This window comes from Juglans microcarpa x Juglans regia, chromosome 1D, assembly GCF_004785595.1.
Source record: "Juglans microcarpa x Juglans regia isolate MS1-56 chromosome 1D, Jm3101_v1.0, whole genome shotgun sequence".
Taxonomy (NCBI): Eukaryota; Viridiplantae; Streptophyta; class Magnoliopsida; order Fagales; family Juglandaceae; genus Juglans; species Juglans microcarpa x Juglans regia.
The window spans coordinates 40,547,315-40,571,329 of NC_054594.1; the positions used below are offsets into that span (position 1 = coordinate 40,547,315).

Here is a 24,015-nt window from a genome sequence, read left to right on the forward strand (position 1 = left end):
TGATAAGCATTAATACACCTCAAACAAAAAAAAAAAAATTAAATAACAAGCATCTGCTCAGCAGCCAGGAATATTCAAAATAAGATAATATATGACCTTGTATTTTTCCAGATAATCAAAATAACATCTTCTTGCCCAAGCATCAGCCCAATTAGTAAATGATAATTTAGAAAAAAAGAAACGTTGCCTACCTAACCCCGGCCCTGAACGCCATAAAAATACTTAAATTTGGTCCAATAGTTTGAATAGTCGTCGGTCCGAGATCTGAAAAATATGTTAAAAATCGAAACGTCTTGAAATTCAACGGATCAAGAAATGCAGTGTCCAGACCATGCATGATCTCCTTCACCCAAAGCACAAAGCAGCCTATAAATAAATCAAAACTGAGACTAATTACAGAAGTTAACAAAACACAAGGTGAACAAGATATTAATGAACATGATGATGAGTTCGAGGATTTATGTCTGTTTCTTGGTTTTCATGTGTGCAAGCCTGGGTATTATACCAACCCCAAGCCTTGGTCACAGTCACATATGCCTGCCGGATGACCATGTTGCCCTATTCATCTTCGGAGATTCTCTTTTTGATGCAGGAAACAATAACTACATCAACACAACGAACCAGTACCGAGCAAATGTTTATCCATATGGGGAAACCTTCTTTAAGTACCCAACTGGGAGATTTTCAGATGGCCGTATAATTCCAGATTTCATAGGTAAGATATGCACGCACACTCATCATGCCATTGTTTCTTTTCTTTAGAACCTGAAGTCTTTTTCTGTCGGCTAAGTTTTGAAAGCATGCACTGACGTTGCAGCTGAGTTTGCAAAGTTGCCATTTATTCCGGCGTACCTACATCCTGGTTATAAGCGATATGCAGATGGGGCTAACTTTGCATCTGGCGGAGCTGGTGCTCTTGTCGGAACTCATCTAGGATCGGTATATATGCTTCTACCTGATCATTGAATTTCAATATTAGGCTTCTCGGGATGCAATTGAAATGCAACCAACTATAGCATAGATGGCACGTAGTCTTGTACGTACCTACAACCGAACCGCTAGAAAATTCTTTTTTGTCTCATTATCTTTCATGTTTCCCTTCTCTTTCAATTTTGTTGCATTACAATTTACAAACTCTTTCAAAAGATCGTAATTATAGTCCTCGTATGCTATTGTTTTGTCTCATTATCTTTCATGTTTTCCTTCTCTAATAACTCTTGTACAACTAAAATTGAAATTTATTTTTGATGAAATAGCACGCTCGTAGCCGTTAATTGTAAAATAGGTTGCAAAAGAATTGTGAGATCGATGTATCATTATCCTTTCTTGAAATAGATTGCGTTCCTATGACATAAACACAGCCTTATATGATGACATTGTTGAGATTTATTTGCGTTCTGTTCTTCTTCTTTTTCTCTCCCTTCTAATTAATAGGTGATAGACCTGCACACACAACTCAGTAATTTCAAGAGAATGAAGACGCTATTGAAGAAAGAGATAGGTGAAGCAGAAGCCAAGACATTGGTGCCAAGAGCCGTTTACATAACCAGCATCGGAAGCAACGATTACATAGCCCCTTATACTGCAAACTCAAGCTTGTTTCAATCCTACTCTCCAGAAGAGTATGTAGATATGGTTATTGGCAACTTGACAACTGTGATCAAAGTAACAACACTTACATTCGTACCCGATATTTGAAATAAAAATTGTTTTATATTATTCTCTCTCTCTTTTTCGATTTTTAACTCGGCCACAAAATTTCTTTGATGATTTCTTATATAGGGAATACACAAGGAAGGAGGAAGGAAATTTGCGTTTGTAAACTTGGCGCCATTGGGTTGCTTCCCATTTTTAAAGCTAATAAACGCAGGTGAATGCGTGGAGAAAATTACAGCACTGGTAAAACTGCACAACAAAGCACTTCCACATGTCCTCCAGGAGCTAGAGAGCCAGCTGAAAGGATTCAAATATTCAATTACAGATTTCAACAGTATAGTCAGTGAAACAATGAATAACCCCATAAAATATGGTATGTCATGATGGCTATTCAATTTCATGGTACTGCAGGGTGCAATTTATTATTTACCAATTCTGGTTTTATTTTGTGAAGGTTTCAAGGAAGGGAAGGCGGCATGCTGTGGATCTGGTCGATACAGAGGAGTTAACAGTTGTGGAGGGAAGAGATCCGTCAAAGTGTATGAATTATGTGAAAAAGCCAGTGACTATGTGTTCTTTGACTCTGGCCATCCTACTGAAAGGGCCAGCTTGCTAATGGTCAAGTCGATGTGGAGTGGAAACCAAGGTGTTACATGGCCTTACAATGTAAAAGCACTTGTTGAGCTGAGGTGAAATGAAGATTTTCTCTAGCCATCTGTTCAATTTGCCAAACTCACATTGTTCACCAAATAAACGAGTTTGCATTTTCTTCTTTCTGGATGTTAGTGTTTGCGATAATCTAAATATGCCCATCAGGGTTTTCGAAGTTGAATTGAAGTAATAAGGTTGAATTGTTCTTGCTCTGTTTCCTTTTCTTACTATTCCTTGATAGAGAGATCAGGGAAGGCACATCAAATAGAGAAGGACCATCAATTCCTAAATCTCTGCCATTAGAATGAGCCCTGAGAATTTTCCTATTTCTTTTGAAGTTGCTTCACCCATTTCTAATTCCTAGTTCTCTGCCAGCCTCATTCTACGTTGACGGAGCGAGTTTGAGAAAATGCGCAGGATTTAGGTTCTGGCATGATTATTTTGCAAGCACCACCTAAACATTAGTCTATAGAATAGAGCAGTTTAAGTGACTGCAGGATATGGTTAGGCTGGATATTGAAACGTGAGTTGAGTGGAGTTGAAATTAAAATTAAAAATTGAATAAAATATTATTAGAATATTATTTTTTAATATTATTATTATTTAAAAATTTAAAAAAATTAAATTATTTATTATATTTTATATTAAAATTTAAAAAACTTATAATAATTAAATTAAATGAGTTGAAATGAGTTAAAATACAAACTGATCGTTGAAATAAATAAATCTATTTGTAGTCTCTTTATCAATATACTAAATATATCGGGGATGCAGCAGGCTTAAAACATCAGCTTACATAAGAATAATTAGTACTTCAATTTTTTTTTTTTATATTAATATAGTGTCCCGTTATACACAACTTGTAAATAATATAATTCAATTGAAAATGCCAGTCAGGAAACTATTAAACAATCTCTGAAGTAGTCAAATCAGAGCTCATTCCAAACAGCTTGTAGACACGTAAAGATGCCAACCTATTGTCTATAAAAACCAGCTAACGATTTGAGGATGACGACATCATTTGCATTGACTTATCATATACATACGTAAAGTTATATTTGTATAATATAAGTTTAAATTTTTTTATATTAAATTATGCACCTTTATATTTTTCTATAGCTATGATTCTATTAATAGTATCTATACATATTTAGAGATTTACTATTCACTTTTCAAATGTTATTTTACTAATTATTTCTCTCTCTTCCTACTCTCTCTCTCACAATTCTTTCATCTTCTTCCTCCTTCAACAACACAACAAATATTTTCTTGCACATTATTTTTATTATTATAATATATTATATTTTATTATTTTATTATATTTTGAATATAATACATAAAAAAGTTATATTTTTTATTATTGTATTTGTATTATTAATGTCAAATATATGTAGTGTTTACTAATTGCAAAATATATATATATAAAATGATTTTAGAAAATAATTAATAATAATAATAAAATAATTTTAAATTTATTATTATTTTGTCTCAAATATGCATAAGTTAACGTGGGACAACAATTAAATTTTGAATTTTGAATCAACAAGATTGTATCTATTTAAATTTTGAATTCATAAGATATATATGCAGATATGTAAGACAGCAGTTAGAGTTGTTTTCTATTTAAACTCTTTGTAGATACACAAGGAAATTCAAGTGAACATCAAAGTATTTTCGGGTTCCTTTATACAAATTGATAAACTTTACATGGTATCACAGAGCTACTAAAAGACATACGTCTCTTCCATTCCGATCTAAAATGGCCCCTCCCATTACTAATATCCCAGCCCTCTCCAATCTCTCACTCACTACTAGTGTGAAATTGAATTCTGCAAACTACCCTGTATGGAAAGCTCAAGCTTTACCAAACTTCAGAGGTCAAGATCTCTTTGGCTATCTTGATGGCTCAATTCCCCCTCCACTCAAAGACATTGATGGCCATCCAAATCCCCAATATCATCAATGGCTTCGCCAAGATTCCTTAATCCTAGCCACAATTTACTCTTCACTCGCTGAAGATGTCCTCCCTCAAGTCATGTCCTACACCACATCTCATGAAGTATGGCTTGCACTTGAGCGCAATTTCTCCTCCCTTTCTAGCGCTAAAGCTATCCAAATTCGAACTCAATTGGCAAATGATAGGAAAGGCGCCATGACAGCAAATGAGTATTTCCTCTCCATCAAACGAAGGGCCGATGAGCTTGCAGTTGCTGGACAATGACTCAAAAATGATGATATAATCACCTATATGCTTGCAGGACTTGGTTAGGAATACGATTCCTTGGCCTCCACCATTACCTCAATAGTTGATCCTGTCACCTTGGAGGAACTCTACTCCCTCCTTCTCATTTGTGAATTAAGGGTAAATCACAATAATCAGCCTCTTCAAGTTGCTGCTTCTGCGAATATGGCCACCAAACAACCTCAACAGCAAACCAGACAATCTCGTAACTTCCAATCATCAAATCAGAATCGAGGTGGCTATCATGGTAGAGGACTTGGAAGACGTTCTCAATTTCTTAATTCAAGTCAGAGCTCTACTATCTATCAGGTATGCTTCAAACTAGGTCATAGTGCCCGAAAATGCTATCACCGCTTTGATTTATCTTATCAGGACCACCAAAATTCAAACAATCAGCCATAAGCAATGTTAACGGTTAACTATCAACATCCTGACAAAGAGTGGCATCCCGACACAGGAGCCACCCATCATTTGACAAATGACATGAACAACATTCATGTTCAAAATGAAGGCTACAATGAAAACGATCATATCCAAGTTGTTATTGGTGCAAGTCTGAAAATCGTGCAAAGTGGCACTTCTATAATCTCATCTCTATCTAAATCTTTTGTTCTTAATCAAATTCTACTTGTTCCCAATATTCAAAAAAATCTTTTATCTGTTCAACATTTTTGTTTTGACAATCATGTTTTCTTTGAGTTTCATGCCCCTTTCTTCGTTGTGAAGGACTACTCGAGGACTATCCTGCATCGCAGCCCCCTCATTAATGGTCTATACAGCTTCTTAGCTTCATTAGTACGTCTCCAGCCACAAGCCTTCTCTAGTATTCGTGTGTCTTCCCAAATATGGCATCGTCGTCTCGGACATGCTTCATTTCCAGTTATCAATAAGGTTGTTTCTCTACCTATTCAAAATAAAAATTGCTCCATTTGTTCTGATTGTCAGTTGGCCAAAAGCCATGATATACCCTTTACAAAGGTGCATGTTAATGTCTCGAAACCTTTGGATTTAATTTATTCGGATGTTTGGGGGCCAGCCTCTACTTCATCCACTTCGGGTGCACGTTATTATATTAGTTTTCTTGATGATGCTACTAAATTCTTATGGCTATTTCCCTTAAAATTAAAATCAGATGCATATAACACATTTTTATGTTTTCAAGCTGCTTTAGAATGCCAGTTTAACAAGAAAATAAAATCACTCCAAACTGACTGTGGAGGCGAATACCATAGCTTAAAAATATATCTACAAAATCAGGGAATAAACCATAGAATAACATGTGCATATACGCACCAACAGGTAGGTGCTATAGAGAGACGTCACAGGCAAATTGTTGAAGTTAGACTAGCCTTGCTTGCTCACTCCAACTTGCCTAAAATATTTTGGGAAGATGCATTCTTAACTGCAATGTTTATTATCAATAGACTACCGACTCCAATCTTAAACCAAAAATCGCCATATGATATGATACATCATCAAAAACCAAATTATAATTTTTTACGTGCCTTTAGTTGTGCTTGCTGGCCCTATTTACGTCTATACAATCAACAAAAACTTGATTTTCGATCCAAAAATTGCATTTTTATTGGGTATAGTATTTGTCATCAAGGCTACAAGTATCTAGATGTCTCTACCGGAAAAGTCTTTGTGTCTCGGCACGTTGTTTTCGATGAAACACTTTATCCATACACAGAAAAAAATATGCTGACCCTTCAACAAAAAATAGTATCATTGCTCTACCAATCTAACTTAAATATATGTCCTGTTGCCAGTTCTTCGTTTTCTACAGGTGCCACTCTTAACTCCACTACACCAAGCAATCTAGATATGGTCACTACATCTAAACTTCAAATTAATCATGATATTGTTTTGGGTTCTCCTACAAGGGATATCACTCGGCCTCAGCATGAAGATAGTCCACAACAACCTCCTTTAAATTCCCCACCTGCACCACAAAATAAACACCCCATGACCACAAGAAGCAAAAACAATATACACAAGCCTAAATTACCATCTGATTCACATATCAAATATCCCATTACCAAAGCCCTTATGGCCACAATCCAAACACAAGAAATGGAGCCAACTTGCTACTCATAAGTTGTTAAAAGCAGAAATTGGAAAGATGCTATGAACAAAAAATTCGATGCCCTATTGAAAATGGCACTTGGAATTTAGTTCCAAAACCAACTAATGCTAATTTAGTTGGTTGCAAATGGGTGTACCGGATCAAAAGGAAAGTTAATGGTGATATTGACAGATCTAAAGCAAGACTTGTCGCCAAAGGATTCCATCAACAAGAAGGAGTTGATTTTAACAAAACATTCAGTCATGTGGTGAAACCAACAACGTCCGATTGGTTCTATCCTTGGCTATTTCTCCTGGTTGGCATATTCGACAAATTGACGTCCAAAATGTTTTTCTGCATGGACACTTGCACGGGGACGTTTACATGGCCCAACCTCCAGGTTTTGTTCATTCACAATTTCCACATCATGTTTGCAAACTTAAAAAGTCTCTCTTTGACCTTCGCCAAGCACCAAGAGCGTTGTTTTCACGCTTAACAGATAAGCTCCAAGCCGTCGGATTTATAGGAAGTCAAGCCGATCATTCTCTCTATGTTTATCACCAAGTCTCAACTCTTATTTATTTTTTAATTTATGTCGATGACATAATTATAACTGGAGGTGATATAGATTCTATAAACAGAGTAATCAGCTTGTTGCAGGATGATTTTGCAATCAAAGACATGGGTGAACTCAATTTCTTTCTAGGCATCAAAGTAATTCGAAGTGACCATGGTCTTTACTTGACACAACAACGCTATATTTTGGACCTTCTAATACGTAGCAAAATGGAGAAAGCAAAGCCGTGTGTCACTCCAATGTCCACCTCGCAGCCATTGAGAAAATATGATGGTGTTCCATTCCATGATATACACTTGTGCTAAAGTATAGTTGGAGGATTACAATACCTTTCATTCACTCGACCAAAACTTGCATTTGCAATTCATAAAGTTAGCAAATGTATGCATAATCCTATAGGAGTACACTGGGCAATAGTTAAACGCATATTGCATTATTTAAAACACACCATTTCACATTCATTACTTATACAAACCAACTACTAGTGTAACTTTACAAACCTTTAGTGATGCAGATTGGGCATCCGATCGAGATCACAAGCGATCCATTGGAGCTTACTGTGTATACTTGGGCCATAATTTAATTTCTTAGAGTTGCAAGCAACAACAAACTGTAACTCGCAACAGCACAGAAGTCGAATACAAAGCACTTGCCAATGTTGCAGCAGAAATTCAATGGATAAAATCAGTACGTAATGATCTTTGTGTTCCAATTATTCATTCTCCAATTCTGTGGTGCGACAACATAGGGGCCACTTACTTGACCAGCAATCCATTATTTCATGCTCGTAAAAAGCACATTGAAATCGATTTTCATTATGTTCGAGATCAGGTAATGCGTGGACAGCTTCATGTTTGTTTTATATCGGCTAAAGATCAGTATGTAGATGCTCTCACAAAGCCACTTCCTGCTCTCAGATTTTAAACTTTATGTGGCAATCTCAAGGTTTGATCACTACCCTTTCAATTGCAAGGGTTTGTAGAAGAACTGGTCAAAGAAATCTCCAATCTCTCTACAACAACCGAAGACTCCCAACAGCTCTCTGCTTCAACCAGGGACTCCAAGATTTCAAGAAACAAATGAAGTAGTGCAGCTATTAATTATTCAAATTTGAATCAACAAGATTGTATCTATTTAAATTTTGAATTCATGAGATATATACGCAGATATGTAAGACAGCAGTTAGAGTTGTTTTCTATTTAAACTCTCTATACATACACAAGGAAATTCAAGTGAACATCAAAGTATTTTCGGGTTCCTTTATACAAATTGGTAAACTTTACATGCTTGAATGGCAAAATAGATTTGTAAAAGATGTGATTTTACATATGTATATGCATAGACCAATGCTAATGCTCTTAGGCTTGAACTTGAACAGGAGGGAGTCCTGTGGTCTTTATCTTGACGCCAATCTCTAGACTTTTTTAATAGCAGAAACAACCAATTCATAGAAAGATATATAGAGAGAGAGAGAGCAAAATAGAGTGTGCTCGTGTTTGGGTTTGTACGTAGATGACAGGAAAAAAAATCGAACAAACAATGGTAATTGGCTGCCATGCCCATCGGCATTGGCAATGCCTTTTTTCCTTTACAGTGTGATGTGAAAATTAAAAGACGAAAAAAAAGTTTAAAAAAAAAAAGAGAGAAAAGGATGAGGAATAAATGAGAGTGCAGCAAAGGCGCTGACACCCTCTCTTCTCTCCGTCCTCTCTACAAGACTACACCTTTATCGTGTGTCAATGTGATGTGAAAATTTAAAGATAAAACAAAATGAAAAAAAAAATGATGAAAAATAAATGAGAGTGCAGCAAAGGCGCTGCTTTTGGCCAGCCAGATCAGAGGGAGACGTTTTTTGACAAATGGGTCATTGTTTGTCTCTCTTCTAGGGGAAAAGATAAAGCTACAGTACAGCCTGCCTCTCTCTCGAAGCATCGGTTTCTCTCTCTTCGAGGAAGCATGTTCTCATGCAGAGCTTTAATGGGGGAGACGATGGAGAGTTTTGGGTCCTTAGAGAGGATGGTGTCAGACTCGGTCTGGACTCTGGAGCTCATGCAGAGCTTTAATGGGGGAGGAAGAGTTGAGCTCGTCGAAGTTAGGGTTCAGGTGAGCTTGTAACAGGTTTCAGTCTTTCAGAGCTTCTAGGACTTTGAGACTCTTGGGCTATCGTTCTTCAAAAAGACTCGGGTACCGGGTTTTAAATGCGGTATCCGGGTTTCAAACCTTTACTCTGACAGAAAAGGTTCGTGACAATCCAGATTTCGGTCCAGATTTGATCCAAGCCGAAAAAAAAAATATGCAAATTGAATTGCTTTCTATTTTGTAGTTAGATAAATCTTAACTTTCTTGTTGTCATCTGATTGTTGAGGACTTTTCTCTTGAATACTCTGTTTGAAGTTTGTCATTATTTTTTGGCTTGTTTGTGTGGAGCCTGATTTTGTTTGTTTGCGGCCCAACTTGATCACTGACCAGACAAGAATTCGTTGCCTTTTTTTTTAGGAGAATTTTCAATGAGGCTTGGACCGATAGGCTCTTGAACTGACCCGACTAGCTGATCAGGGTTTACCATATATTATATTAAACTCTTGTATGACCTCTAATTAAGATTTTACTCTATAATCCACTATTCTCGTATGGCCGCACTGTGTATTGGAGTCTCATCTGAAATAAAATCTTTTGTAGCTCCATGAGCGTAGGCACGTTGTCAAACCACCTAGATCTTGTGTATCGTGTATGATCGATTTCGTTTTTGCTTTACTTTTTCTCTAATAGTTCCCAACAACTATCTTCTAATCCAATATGAAGCACTTGTGCAAAATGAGATTTTACATTTAGTAGTTAAGGCTGTGTTTGGTAAGTGAAGTAGTTTAAGTCACTATTATTTACAAACTATTCAATACTTTTTCACTACTATACATTACATTTTCACTACAATTCAAAGATCATTTGAGATCATCTCAACATCCAAATTTAGATTGACCTTCTTTATTTTTAGATAAGTCTCCCAATGCTGCTAAGCTATTTCAAGTCTGTAGTGAAATCACTGAGGCAGAAACTGGGTGATGTAGAAGCCAAGAAGTTGCTGATGAAGGCTGTATACTTGTTTAGCATTGGAGGAAACGATTACTTTAGCTTTTACACACAGTACCCAAATGCTACTCAGCCGTATCGAAGACAATATGTGGGCATGGTGATCGGCAACCTGACTAGTGTGCTCGAAGTAAGTTCTTCACTTTTGAGAAATTAAATTTGTACTGCGCAGACATCATTTAACAGTTTGGTCTATGTTAATTTTTAACAATTTCCTTTGAGCAGGAAATACATGGTTTAGGAGGAAGAAAAATCGCATTTCAGAATGCAGGGCCTTTGGGTTGCCTACCGGCCATGAAGGCATGGGATCCCCAACTTGGTAGTGAATGTGCTGAAGAACCCTCGGCTCAAGCAAGGCTGCACAACAGAGCTCTAGCCAATGTTCTAAAAAAGCTAGAGAACAAATTACCGGGATTCAAATATTCAATATTTGATTACTACAGTGCCCTTGGAGACAGGGTGCAAAACCCTTCAAAATATGGTAGGCTTTGAGCACCATCCCCTCTATATGCTTGTGCCTATAGAGCTAGATTTACCCTAATCTTTTTTGCAACTCTTATCACTGTTTTTCAGGCTTTAAGAATGGAAAGGCTGCGTGTTATGGCAGTGGAGCGTACAAGGGACAGAATTGTGGAGTAGGAAGAAATGGAACAGAACCATTCGAATTATGCAGCAATCCTAACGAGCATGTGTGGTTTGATGGTGGCCATACCACTGAAAGAGCTAACCGGCAGTTGGCAAAGCTGATATGGAGTGGAGGACCACGTTTCACGGGGCCGTACAATGTGAAACAGCTATTCGAGCATCCATGAGAAAGTACCATATTGTGACTAGTCCTTTCTTAGGATGTTTAAGGAAGTTGCAGTCTTGTCCTTTTAATTTTATGTGGTGTGCTTTGTTGTTAATTGATCTATAACTTTTGGATAGTTGTATGTTGCCTTATTTTAGACCTTTTGGATGCCTGGGTTTTAATCATTTATGCTTATCTGTAGCCTCCAGGTATCTACTTGTAACCACGGTTTTCATCCGCCACAAGTAAGGGTTATCAATAAACTTGGGGTATTGTCCTCTTGTTAAAAAAAAAAAAAAAAAAAAAAAAAAAAAAAAAAAAAAAAGAGGAAGTTGCAATCATAGGGCCCTATGAACCAAACTCAGAAATATATGTATTTTGCCTTAACCTTGCTAATGTTTTCATCAGATTATGAATTAGAGGTTGGTTGTTAAGTTTGTGTCTAATCTTGGCTATGTCACTAGTAGCAAATATATGCTCAATTAAATATAAATTATTAAATTTATCTCTTCTCTTCAACTTAAATTTTTGAGGCAATTGGCGATATCACACGGTATTGTAGCAGAGGTTTTAAGTTTGAACCATAACTCTACGTTTTACCTCATAATTAAATATTCCACACGTTTGATTCACTTATTAAGGAAAAATCTGCCCTATACATGAGGGAGAGTGATAAGATAAACATGAATTATTAAATTTACCTCTTCGCATTAGTTTAAACTTTTGTGACAAATTGCATTTCTTAGACACATAATTCTCTCCAAAAATCTAGTAATGGAAGAGAACAAGAAAATTATTGGAATTGTTGCACTTCATTGCATCAGAATCCTCAAATACTTCTTCCATTTTGTTTGCCCCGACTTTATTTATATCAAGAATTAGAAAAGGATTTAGCCAGCAATCCTGCTTAAGCAAACTCTTAAAAACACAATAATAGTAATAATGATAAAATAAAAAATCAAATATTCACATGATACACCCATCACGTGGTGCAAATAACTCTTCGGATTCGGGTAGTGACTAATGAGAGCACTTGGTGGTCCTGTTATCGTGATACAGGACCACCATGATACATCACAGTCCCATTTTTACAGTCCCATGCAAATTATTACTGTTCATATTGTACCCTGTCAACTTTTTTAAAATTTCTTTTTTTTCTTTTTCTCGATACTTTACCATTAACAAATACTGTTTACTGTTCATATTATGGGAAACTGTACACTTCGTTGCATCAGAATCCTCAAGTACTTCTTCCATTTATATCAAGAATTAGAAAAGGATTTAGCCAGCAATCCTGCTTAAGCAGACTCTTAAAAACACAATAATAGTAATAATGATAAAATAAAAAATCAAATATTCACATGATACATCCATCACGTGGTGCAAATAACTCTTCGGATTCGGGTAGTGACTGATGAGAGCACATGGTGGTCCTGTTTTTGTGATATAGGACCATCATGATACATCACAGTCCCATTTTCAAGCACTGATGCGTTATTGTGACATATGTGAATTATTACTGTTCATATTGTACCCTATCAACTGTTTTCCTAATTTCTTTTTTACATTTCCTGAATACCTTACTGTAGATACTGTTTACGAATAATACTTTTTTTTTCTCATCTTAATTGTTGTGAAACGATAAATTTTAAGTGGATTTTATGCCTGAGGTTTTTTTTTTTTTTTAAGCCCACTTCCCCCCCCCCCCCCCCCCCCCCCCCCAAAAAAAAAAAAAAACTAATTTTTGACTCCCTTGCGTTATCTTTCATGCTAAACTTCAGAATACGTAGATTAGATATGTTTTTAGCAAAGCAAATCTTTTAATATTTGGTAGGTATTTAATATTCTTGAAAATTTTAAATAAAAATAAATTGTCAATAATTTTAGACAATAATCATTTGGTTTGGGCTACTTTGAAGTGGGCCCATGTTTCGTTGGGCAAAATAAATCAGGCATTGATCTAAAACAATAACAATTAATACATTCAAATTTCCAATACATGACCCACTCAATCTATCACGTCCCTGCAGTTCATTTTCATTTGTTGTCTTTCTTGTGTTTCTCCAGATAACCCTTAATTAAATTGCTACTAAGCTATTTTGAGAAGAAGTTAGCTGCAGCTAGGTGATGCAGAGGCCATGAAATTGCTAGCCAATTCTGTATATTTGTTTAGCATTCGTGCGCGAACGATTATGAAAATTGTGATTTCCTGCTACTAATTTTTCAGAGTGTATAAATTTGGGGGAATTAAGGAAATTTGGGTTCCAAAACTTGGGGCCAATAGGATGTATATATATAAAGGTTGCGCCCTTGAGCTAGCCTACAGTCATAGCCAAAATGAACAACATATCCTTCACTACAAGAAATCAGACATTTTTCAACACTCAAAATCGTCGCAAATACACATATCAATCCTAAAACATTCTGAGGTATACAAGAATATTGTACACTTTTCCATTTGCCATTGATTTTTTTCCCATTAGGTTTTTTCTTGGCAAGGTTTTAACGAAGCATGTTCTTTGTGTATGGTCATCTAATGAGGAGAGTTATAAATGCATGAATGTAGTAAAATACATTATATGTATTTGATGGATGACCATTAGAATTCTGACCTATTCATGTATTCTTATTTTCAATGTTCATGTATCCTCTTGATTCATGTATTGCCATTCCCTAAGTTTATGTATCTATTTAATGTAATGTATCATCTCATGTCTATAAAAGGAAGTCTTGACTAGGAGGATTTGTTGTAGACAAATATTAAGAATGTTGAGAGAAATAATACTGAGTTCCTGAAAAACTAGTTTCATATATTGTAATTATTCAATTTTCTTGTTTATTTTCTTTAGTTTTACAACATTTTGTAATTAATAAAAAGTATAAGGGTTGGGAAGATCAAATAATTTCGGCAGAATTTCTAGGAAGTAACCGAGCAAAGAATCTCATAGAATTAATCTACCTATCAATCACTATTCACTACCATACATCCAATGAAAAAAAACTGTTAGGTGTGGGGTATGAGGGTGAATAATGGCTAATGTATAGCAAAACTCAATCTCATAATACTCGAAATCCCATCATATTCCCTAAGCGTAAGATTAATCACATTCACATGAACGGCCCATTCGAGACAACACATTTCTAGAAATATAGATGCTGAAGGGAACCATACGCCTTATAGACCTCGTTTGGTTATGTGAAATTACCATTTATCACAAAAGGTTGAGCTAATGGAAAGAGATAAATTTTATTATTTATTTTATATTTTAACACTCATCCTCACGTGTGGGTCAGATTCCCCTTTAATGGATGACTCAACACATGAAATATTTAATTAAAAGTTCTGCTACATATAGTCACTTTTGTGTACTCCTTACGCACTTCACTGATGTGATTGGCCAAAGCAGTTATTTTATATTAAAAAAAATTACGCAGTCAATCACAGGTTTTAATTGCATGCAATTTAAAAAACCACCATAGGTTTGTTGTTTACAATGCATTGTTGAGTATATCTAATAGGACCTACAAACCTAATTTGTCCACTGCCCTTATGCGTATTATTAGTTTCAGTATCTAACTTTCAACACTGAGGATATTCAAACTCTGGTTTTGTTTAACAATGCTAATGTATCATATTGCTATGTATTAACCATATTTAAAAACAACCAAAAACCTCTACTGAAAACCAATCATCTAGGTAAACAGCAGTTGAAAAAGGTATTAAGCAGCATGCAATATTAAAACCACACTTACAATTCCTACAATCATCTAGATTTGTGGTGCTTTCATACTAAGTTTGTGAGGAAAGATGTAGAGTGTTTACAAATGCATGTAGTGCCAGAATATCATGTAACAGGGGGATAGTTGTTATGCAAACCCATCAACAAGATGCCAAGTATAAAACCATTAGCAAACTTACATGAGCATAAATACATCCCAAGGTTCTCAGTAATCCCTACCTCAAATAACAAAAAAAATGGCCAAAAAGAAGATAATGGAAAGACTCGAGTACTATGTATATACCATGTTAAAAGCTGTGCAAAGTGTATTAAAACCATTTTAAGGGATCGAAATCAATGGGCCCCTTGAAAACATGGGGCGCTGGTCACCCGATACTCACCCAGAACAGAGGTCAAGAAAAGAAGCAGGGAGAAGAGAACTAGGGAGAAGAAGAGATGCACCTTCAGTTGATGATTAAAAAGCCCAGACTTGCTCAGGGGATGATTAACTGAAACTTCGTTACCAATTTGGAGACAACAGAGAATCAGGGAAGGAATTGGCCTCTGGTTCACCAAATTGCACGTCCTTGTTATACCTTCTGCTTAATTTCCCTCTAGCAAAGTCACTATTCCCTCAACAACAGGCCAGCTGTCCTTATGGACCCATGCCGTGTACTTATTTCAGGTCTGGAAGTGACCCTTTCTGGCGCCATTTCAGACCCAATTTGGTGAATACAATTCCCGCCTACTAATTCAAGCTCTCCTTTCACCTGTGCCTATTTAAAATGAAGGAAAAATAATTAGTACCCACATTTACAGCAACGTAGCAAGGAAAACAGTTATAAAATTACTTTAACATCCATGAAAATTTAAACTTTTATTAGAATTTAATCAATGAATTATTATTTTGGCCTTATATCTTAATTTGTATCACAAATTCGATGTGATTAGTGAAAATACCATGATAATCAATGGTTAATTAGGGGAAAGGAAATTTAATTTATTTCCTTTTACTATACAAGAACCATCTGTGTGACCAATAAATTGGTCACCTAATCATAAAACCTCATTTAATGTGTTTTCTTAACATCTGAGTAAGTTAAAAACTAAAACCATCAACCTGCAACTGTATTATTTATTTTGTCCTCATATCTTAATTGGAACTTTGCAAGTCAAAAGCATTTTTCCCTTGATAACAGTACCCATTTCCAGCAAGCATCATTTCCCAAATCCTTGTGTTTTGCATTGCTCTTTCCAATGGAGAATACTCACCCAGAAATCATTGCTAAGAAGGGTTGCACATAATTCATTGTTAATTGCCTGGATAGCTCCCCAACAACTATGTCATCCATACCAAGTGTGTGCATACATTTCATACCATATGTGAAATGGGACATGCAAACCTAACCAAGTGTGTGTTTCCAGTGTGTTTCAGTTACACATTTGCATGACCCATACAGTGCGTCTTAGTTACATATTTACACATCATGGGTCAATTTGTGACATTGACCCCCATTTCATAACATAAAGAACCCATTAATGTACACCCCCTAGCTGGCAATTTAAATGTGTCCTTCCCACTAGTTGACTGCATCATCAATTTGTGCCTCTCCCTTTGATGTAGGTGTTCCACAACGTAAGCTCTGAGTAACCAGAAAAATCTGCACACAATATTAAAACCTTACGAGTAATTAATAACTTTGATTGCCTAGCTAACAATCTCAATCGATACTCAAGTATATCCAGTTCAAAACCAGTATTATAGATAGATCGATTGCTAAACCATCCAATATTGTAGATCCACTCCACAAACCATGGATGAGATGCAAAAATAAAAAACCATCTTGGATTTTGAACTTTGTTCCAAAGAAATTACATCGAGTTATGATTTTATCAAAGAAACAGTCATAGCAGTTTTCAGCTATTTTCTGCACCTATGCACACCCCACATGCACAGGATTGAAATTCAGTACGCACTTATTTTTACTCAAATTAAATAGCTTGTGGGATGGAATAGATAATGCTAAAAAAACCATAGCTAGCCTAGATACCTGCAGAGCCTTAAAGGTTTTAATCTTCCTTACAGCTACAAGAAAATGTCAGTTGCTTTTTAATGGACTTCAAGGTTTTTTTTTTCTCCTCTCTCTCTCACATTAGATGACAAATCTTGTTGCTTGGATACTTTGCTACCGATCAACTAAAGTCTCTTAACTTATCTTACAAAAGGAGAAGCAACGAGAAATCATGATATCCAGTACTATTACTGCTCCAAATAAAGAATTTGGTCACAGCTTTGATTACCATCCCAAATAGTCCAATTGAGGAACTCATGCAAAATCTGCAATAATATGTCAATCGAAATGACAACCCTATATATATACATATATATATATATATATGCAGCTAGCCATTTTAGTTGTAATGGATAAATGGTACAAGGACACAAGAGTGAATCCACCAGGTTGTTTTAAGTCAAATAGAAACAAGACAAGAAATGAGCTGAGTGAATCCAGTGACTTCTTCATTCAATCTCACATGGAAGCATTGAAGTTCCTCAACTCTCAAACAGAGTTGAACAATGTTAGCAACTTGGTATCAGAATAGAAGAGATAAATATGACTTTGCAGGGCATATATGATGGCCATTAGCATCAAAGAGTTTTGGGTTACATCATTGTGAGGATTCGTGGGGTCCAAAATGGGGAGATCTAGAATGGCCATATAAGAATGAATAGAAATCCTAGCAAGCCTATAGAGCTTGCTGGACTGAACATAATGCCTTCTAATAAGGAACAGCGAAAGACTTGGTTTTATTTTGATGCATTGTTTAATCGTTTACTTCCTGGGCTTTGGATAGTCTGTCTTGGACAATGTGATTTCTGGCCCTTTCGATCCATTGGTCCAGGATATGAGCCAAACCACCTCCCTTTTTTGGAATTATAAAATCTGTGTGGCTTTTAATTCACTTGTTATAAATAGAGTAGTCAAGCATTATTGGAAAGATATCATAGTATGAGAGCTCATATATATCAACATTAATGATAAATTATATCATTTTGACTCTGTTATCATATGTGACAAGGGGCTTGATCTCTTGGTAGACATTCATTGGCACATAACAGTTTTAATTTGTATACATGAATGGCCTATCAGCACACAAAATAATATGTTTTCTCTAGTTAGGACGCTCGACCCAAAAGAGAGTTAGGCGGCACTTGAGCTACATATAGCTCCTTTCACACATATCATTTTCTATCTTCATCCGCTACTCACGTATATGTTATAGGCACATGTATACTGTCCCAACACTAATGTCAACTTTTATATGCATGTCAGATAAAGTGTATCTAAATTGGTTTAATGAATATACGCTTTATCTACCATGATTTGCTAGTAACTGAAATTCCATCATTCCCAATTTGTTAACATCCTTTATTGATGTGAACCACTGGCTTCATAATCTCATTGGGGTTCATCATCAATGACATTGGCATATAGTTCCCTTAAAAATCTAAAACTAGTGGAAACAGACTTTTCCATACAGGTTTTCCCCCAAACCTTGTAATCCATATGGTCAGTGCTTAGTCCCATAGCTTGTAGATGTCATCTACAAGGATGAACCAAGAAAGTCCAAATAAGTAGAGCTTATGGCTAGTGCCTATGAAGACATTTATCGCATATGCTGCAAGACGTTTTCTTAATGTTTTTCCTTGCTCGCAGTTGCTCCATGGTTTGTTTCAAGAACCACTAAGGGTATGCCACTCTATTGTATTACTATCAATTATCTCTTGATGAATGACATGGAAGTTCCTAAGCAGGAAAACCCCATCAACTGGTCTGCACTTACAAGAAAAGGGGATCTTCTACTAGGCTACTGGGTAAAGATAGAGAGAACCATACTCTACGTAAATATTAAGACAAGACGAAAAAGAAAATTGCAAACCATGGATTATTTGATAATGAGAACAGGTGCTAGATGTGCAACACTTACAATGTATTGCTTTCATTATCAATTTCAGCATTGCTATTACAGATTCATAAGCATATTGGTTTAAACATTGTTGATTATCTTTGTGAAACTGAATAATTTTATAATTCGAATGAAGACTATGTTTATTTGGGTAATTAGCGATTCATACCTTAGCTTCGCCGACAATCTCCTCATCTTTTGTGTTTCGACAATTGAAGTCATGTGCTATCTGCAATTAAGCACGTAGACAAAGTAAGTTACTATACATACATATATATATCAATATATTTTCACTGTGATTTCTAATACTTACGCTTATAAAGGGGATTGTGAAATGAGAACCATAAAATAAATTCATGAAACCACGATGAGTGTAAGCCTGGATCGTTTCTCAAAAATGAAGGCAATGATAGGGATAAAAATCCCTATTTGTCTAGCATAGGGCTTAAACCACTACATAGGCACTTAATTCAAAGAACTGTGTATATATGCCCATTGTCATGAGTACATTATGAATTTCAAATTAAAAATCATAATAATCAATACAAATATGACTTACCGTCATCATCATCTGACTCCTCGTGCATGAGTCTCAGACTCGCTACCGGAGTTATCCTTGTCAAGTGGGTCATCATCAATGAAGACATCATTGTCAACTGGTTGGGACGGGTCTTGACGTGATATGATTGTTGGATCAACAGACAAATGCTCTTCATCAACTTGACTCAATGGATCGGCCATGGTTGATTCACTCTCGAGAATAGGGGGATAGTTGTTCACATTATTGTGGAATTCATCTTCTATTTCACCCCCCGATGATTCGTCATCATCAATCTCCTCCTCAACAGTAGTCATCGAGCGAATGTTGTAAACATTCATATTTGTAATCTTATGGACGACATGCCAACTTCCACCCAATGTCGGATTCGTGAGATAAAATACCTGAGTTGCTTGGCATGCAAGGGAAAAAGGCTCATCTTTATACCATTGCCTAGCAGTATTCACTAACGTTAAGTGGTCTCTAACACGTATCCCCCTTCTCGTGTCGCCAACGTCATACCAAGCACATTGAAAAAGATATACCTTACGCCAACCCATGTAGAGTAATTCTATAATATCATGCAACACACCGTAGAAGTCAACAGGGGATCCCTGATGCGACCCATGAACCACCACCCCGCTATTTTGAGTAAGACGATGCCTTTCACGCTCTTTCGAATGAAAGCGAATACCATTCGATATGCATCCGACATATGATGCTACCCAAGGATCTGGACCACATGCTAATGCATATATGTCATCGGTTACCGCAGTTGGACTACTTGCACGTAACTCTCGAATCTACCATACAAAATGACAGAAGAAAACCCAGTTATTGTTTTGGTCTTAATTTGTCTGAGGGATCCAAATGGAAACACAAAATATTGGTATCTTACATGAGATCTGAACCACAATGGGAATTCACTCTGGTGCCTACGATCGATGTTATGAGGGTCCTCTTGTTTCATCTTGTTATAGTGTTCCCTAGATATAAGGGAAGCTAACATAACTAGGAGAGTAAAAAATAAAAATTTAATAACTTAAGAAACTTTCCAAGAATATTGTACTTACTCTATGTATTGTTCAACCTCCATGCAATTATTAAGTACATACCAACGGGCCTTGGCCATTAGTGTATCTGCTAATTTGTGCGACCTTGCTGTCCCCAATGGTCGTGTCTTTTGTGAGAAAACAGATAAACTTGGCTGACTTCCCGACCCAGTCGAACCGACAACATCACTGTTACGTTCCTCTCGGTTATACCTAGTCTCAATATCATTAAGGTACATAGAGCAAAATGTAAGGCACTCAAGATGAAGATATGCCTCAGCAATTGAGCCTTCTGGACAGGCTCTGTTGTGGACGTACCGCTTGAACTTCCCTAGATACCTTTCAAAATGGTACATCCATATGTATTGCACAGGTCCTGCCAGTAATGCCTCATCTGGCAGGTGAACGACAAGGTGCACCATGATATCAAAAAATGCGGGAGGGAATATCATTTCTAGTTTGCAGAGAATGATGGGAATATTTGCCTGAAGCAAATGCAACACTGATATCTTCAAAGCTCGTGAACATAATTCTTTGAAAAAATAGCTTAAATCTATTAAGGCTTGACGCACATCGGCCTGTAAGAACCCACCAATCACGACCGGCAACAGTGCTTGAATAAAGATATGACAATCATGGCTCTTCATTTTACTGGTTTTCCCATCACTAACATTGACACATCAAGCAATGTTCGAGGCAAATCCATCAGGGAATTTCACATTTGACAACCATGCACAAAACGTCCTTCTCTCATTCAAATTTAACATGTAGAAAGCAAAACTCATACTAATACGATCGCCATCACGTTGTAAATGCAATTCTTTCCTTAGTCCAAGATTAGCCAAATCCCTGTGCGCATTGGCGGAGTTCTTAGTTTTTCCGTCAATATTCAGCAATGTTCCCAAAACGTTATCGCATATATTTTTCTCAATATGCATGACATCCAAGTTATGTCTCAAACCCAAGTCTAACCAGTAAGGAAGCTCAAAAAATATAGATTTTTTGTCCAATTTAGTTGATTGGGCGTTAGTTTCCTCTTCAAAGAAGATTTACCAAACTGGAAATGTGACAATCCACGTAATTGTTCAATCAATTCCTCTCCCTCGACCCTTAATGGTTGGACTCGGTGCTCCTCGTACCCATTAAAAGTATTTTTTTTCCGTCTCCAAGTGTGATCTAGGGCCAACCATTGTCGATGACCCATATAGCAATGTTTGCGCCCATAAACCAACCATTGTGAATGTGTGTCAGATGTACATGAAGGGCATGCCATCTTGCCCTTTGTGCTCCAACAAAAAAGATTGGCATATGCGGGAAAGTCATTGATAGTCCAAAGCAACGCTGCATGCAATCTAAATATTTGCCAACTGTACGCATCATAGATATGAATACCCTCTTCCCATAACTCCCTCAACTCATCGACAAGAGGGCGCAAGAAAACATCAATATCATTTCCTGGTGCCTTAGGGCCAGGGATTAGCAACGACAACATGGTATATGGATCTTTCATACATGACCAAGGGGGCAAGTTGTAAGGCACAAGTAGAATCGGCCATATGCTGTACGGTTTGCTCATTTTATTGAATGGGTTAAACCCATCACTCGCCAAACCAAGTTTAACATTGCGAGGATCTTTGGAAAACCAACCATGTTTTTCATCGAAGTCTTTCCATACCTTAGAATCGGTTGGATGACGCATGCATGTCAGATCGTCAACACGTGCTCCTACATGCCATCTCATGGTTTGGGCTGTCTTCTTTGACATAAATAGCCTCTGCAAGCGCGGCTTCAGGGGGAAATATCGGAGAAATTTTTGTGGTATTCTCTGTTGCTTACTTGTACTTACAATCCACCTAGATGCTTTACATTTAGGGCATTCATTGTACTCAGCATTTTCCTTCCAAAACAAGGCACAATCATTTGGGCACACATGTATCTTTTTATAACTAAAGCCCAAGTCATGCTCCAAGCGACAAGCGTCATTAAATGAGTCAGGGAATAGAGCATGGGGAAATGCAGCTTGCAGAAGCTTTAAAACCATGTCAAAGGACTTCACGGTCCAACCACCAATGCTCTTGATGTGAAGCAACTTGACTATAAATGATAGCTTTGAGAACTTAGCACATGAAGGATAAAGTGGACGTCGTGCGTCGGCTACCAAATCCTCGAAATCAAGGTTTGTCAGAGTATTAGAGGTGGATGGTTGATCATTTGTGTTTGCATGTGCTCGATTTCTAGTTGAATTATCCATAAACGACCCATGATGAATGTCATCTAATATCTCGTCGAAATCATCAATGTAGTCATTGTAAGCTGATGCATTGTCACCTTCATCATCAGAAAATGTAGGATCTAGGAACGAATCATCTTCTCCATAGAATATCCATTCCGTATAAGTTGGATCAATCCCTATGATGAACAAATGATCTTCGACCGTCAGAAAAGAGTGGAAAGCTCTATTTCGGCATATCCTACATGGACACCTAATGTGATCAGATCCAGGTGTGTGGGCTTGAGCCATAGCCAGGAATTGTCTAACACCTTCACCATATTCATTGGAATGCAATCTATCTTCGATAAGCATCCAAGCCTTATCCATCAGAGCAGCTGACCAACTATGGGAAAAGAGATTGGACAAGATACTGTTAGGGGATAATCAATGAGAATGAATGTAAAAGATCATTTCTTAGAGTGGAGGTATTTACGGGGATATCTGTAAAAAGTAGCAGAGAATGGAAAATGAGAAAAGCCATCAAGCTAAAATCTGTTTGCATTGTGGTTTGTGGGTAGGTAGAGGTGAACATGTATGTTTAATTGGTGGGTTTTAAAGTCGAGCTGTAACATGTGTTGTAACCTTGGCTAGTAGTTGTACAGGTTCTCATAAATGACTACTTAAAATCGTGTAGGATGAATTTAGCTCAGGTTGAATGAAGGAAGAGGCCAGAGAATTAGGCACTATTATTGAAATAAGGAGCCCATACTCGAAAATTAAGGAGCTGCAGTGCATTTTTTTTTCTATTCTGTGACATGTCAATGCAGCAATTATAAAATAAAGTAGAATTTAAGTTTGACCAGTACATGAGATAAATGAATTACTCAAATTATACTTGAGTTATTAACTTAACTTATATATAAATATTATATATAGCTTTTGAAATTATAAGCATTGTGATATTGGTAAATATCATAACCCATCATGAATTTTTAACTTGGTGGAGTACTAGTACGTATGAGATGGAACATATATTTCTGATCGATCAACAATATGCAGGCTAAATTGATCTCATGCACCAATATATTCCAACACAATATTAATTGCGTCAATACAATAACAAAGGAATTCTCCATGAAGTAGACATATAAGGTCATATGTATACTTCATTCAGCCACATGGATTTTGTATTTTTCTTACGATAAGAGGGAAATTACACCAAGATCAAATAAAGTAAGCATATATATATATATATATATATAGCTATATATTATATATATATATATGGCTGGTCCCTACTACAACTCAAGGGCATATAAAATCTATGGTGATTGAATGCGAAGGGTACTTTGAAATGGCATGCCCGCAAGTATATCTTGGTCGAATTATTACGTGACCAAAGTAGGCTAATTTATAGGTCTGGTGGTGTTTTCTTTTGAAATGCATTGTCTCTA

At 36.5% G+C, this 24,015-nt stretch overlaps 3 protein-coding genes and 1 non-coding gene across 4 annotated transcripts; 3 read left to right on the forward strand and 1 right to left on the reverse strand.

Annotated features, from left to right (window-relative positions):
• The first annotated feature begins 344 nt into the window (after positions 1-344).
• On the forward strand, positions 345-2,497 carry LOC121247529 (GDSL esterase/lipase 1-like). The gene is made up of 6 exons (XM_041145881.1): positions 345-715; positions 818-939; positions 1,435-1,665; positions 1,783-2,029; positions 2,111-2,345; positions 2,473-2,497. The coding sequence occupies exons 1-6, from the start codon at positions 433-435 to the stop codon at positions 2,495-2,497; spliced, it is 1,143 nt and encodes a 380-aa protein (XP_041001815.1). The 5' UTR covers positions 345-432.
• A 2,028-nt stretch (positions 2,498-4,525) lies between these two features.
• Positions 4,526-4,662, forward strand: LOC121243428. The gene has a single exon (XR_005936135.1). It is a non-coding gene; the product is annotated as a small nucleolar RNA Z247 (small nucleolar RNA).
• Positions 4,663-9,715: 5,053 nt separating this feature from the next.
• On the forward strand, positions 9,716-11,124 carry LOC121260942 (GDSL esterase/lipase 4-like). Its single transcript, XM_041163038.1, has 3 exons — positions 9,716-10,411; positions 10,507-10,762; positions 10,855-11,124. Exons 1-3 carry the CDS (start codon positions 10,199-10,201, stop codon positions 11,091-11,093), a joined length of 708 nt encoding a protein of 235 aa, XP_041018972.1. The 5' UTR covers positions 9,716-10,198; the 3' UTR covers positions 11,094-11,124.
• Positions 11,125-21,029: 9,905 nt separating this feature from the next.
• On the reverse strand, positions 21,030-22,948 carry LOC121247537. The gene is made up of 2 exons (XM_041145892.1): positions 21,403-22,948; positions 21,030-21,316 (listed from the first exon to the last, which is right to left on the reverse strand). Exons 1-2 carry the CDS (start codon positions 22,946-22,948, stop codon positions 21,030-21,032), a joined length of 1,833 nt encoding a protein of 610 aa, XP_041001826.1.
• Between the last annotated feature and the right edge of the window lie 1,067 nt (positions 22,949-24,015).

Excerpts from the sequence above, each read along its gene's own strand:
- LOC121247529 (XM_041145881.1), top strand. The coding sequence starts at position 433 with ATGAACATGATGATGAGTTCGAGGATTTATGTCTGTTTCTTGGTTTTC. Across the intron at positions 716-817 it reads TATAATTCCAGATTTCATAG|CTGAGTTTGCAAAGTTGCCA; the intron begins GTAAGATATGCA and ends CTGACGTTGCAG. Across the intron at positions 2,030-2,110 it reads GAATAACCCCATAAAATATG|GTTTCAAGGAAGGGAAGGCG; the intron begins GTATGTCATGAT and ends TATTTTGTGAAG.
- LOC121260942 (XM_041163038.1), top strand. The coding sequence starts at position 10,199 with ATGCTGCTAAGCTATTTCAAGTCTGTAGTGAAATCACTGAGGCAGAAA. Across the intron at positions 10,412-10,506 it reads ACCTGACTAGTGTGCTCGAA|GAAATACATGGTTTAGGAGG; the intron begins GTAAGTTCTTCA and ends TCCTTTGAGCAG. Across the intron at positions 10,763-10,854 it reads GCAAAACCCTTCAAAATATG|GCTTTAAGAATGGAAAGGCT; the intron begins GTAGGCTTTGAG and ends ACTGTTTTTCAG.
- LOC121247537 (XM_041145892.1), bottom strand. The coding sequence starts at position 22,948 with ATGGATAAGGCTTGGATGCTTATCGAAGATAGATTGCATTCCAATGAA. Across the intron at positions 21,317-21,402 it reads ATTGTCACATTTCCAGTTTG|ACTTGGGTTTGAGACATAAC; the intron begins GTAAATCTTCTT and ends CTTACTGGTTAG.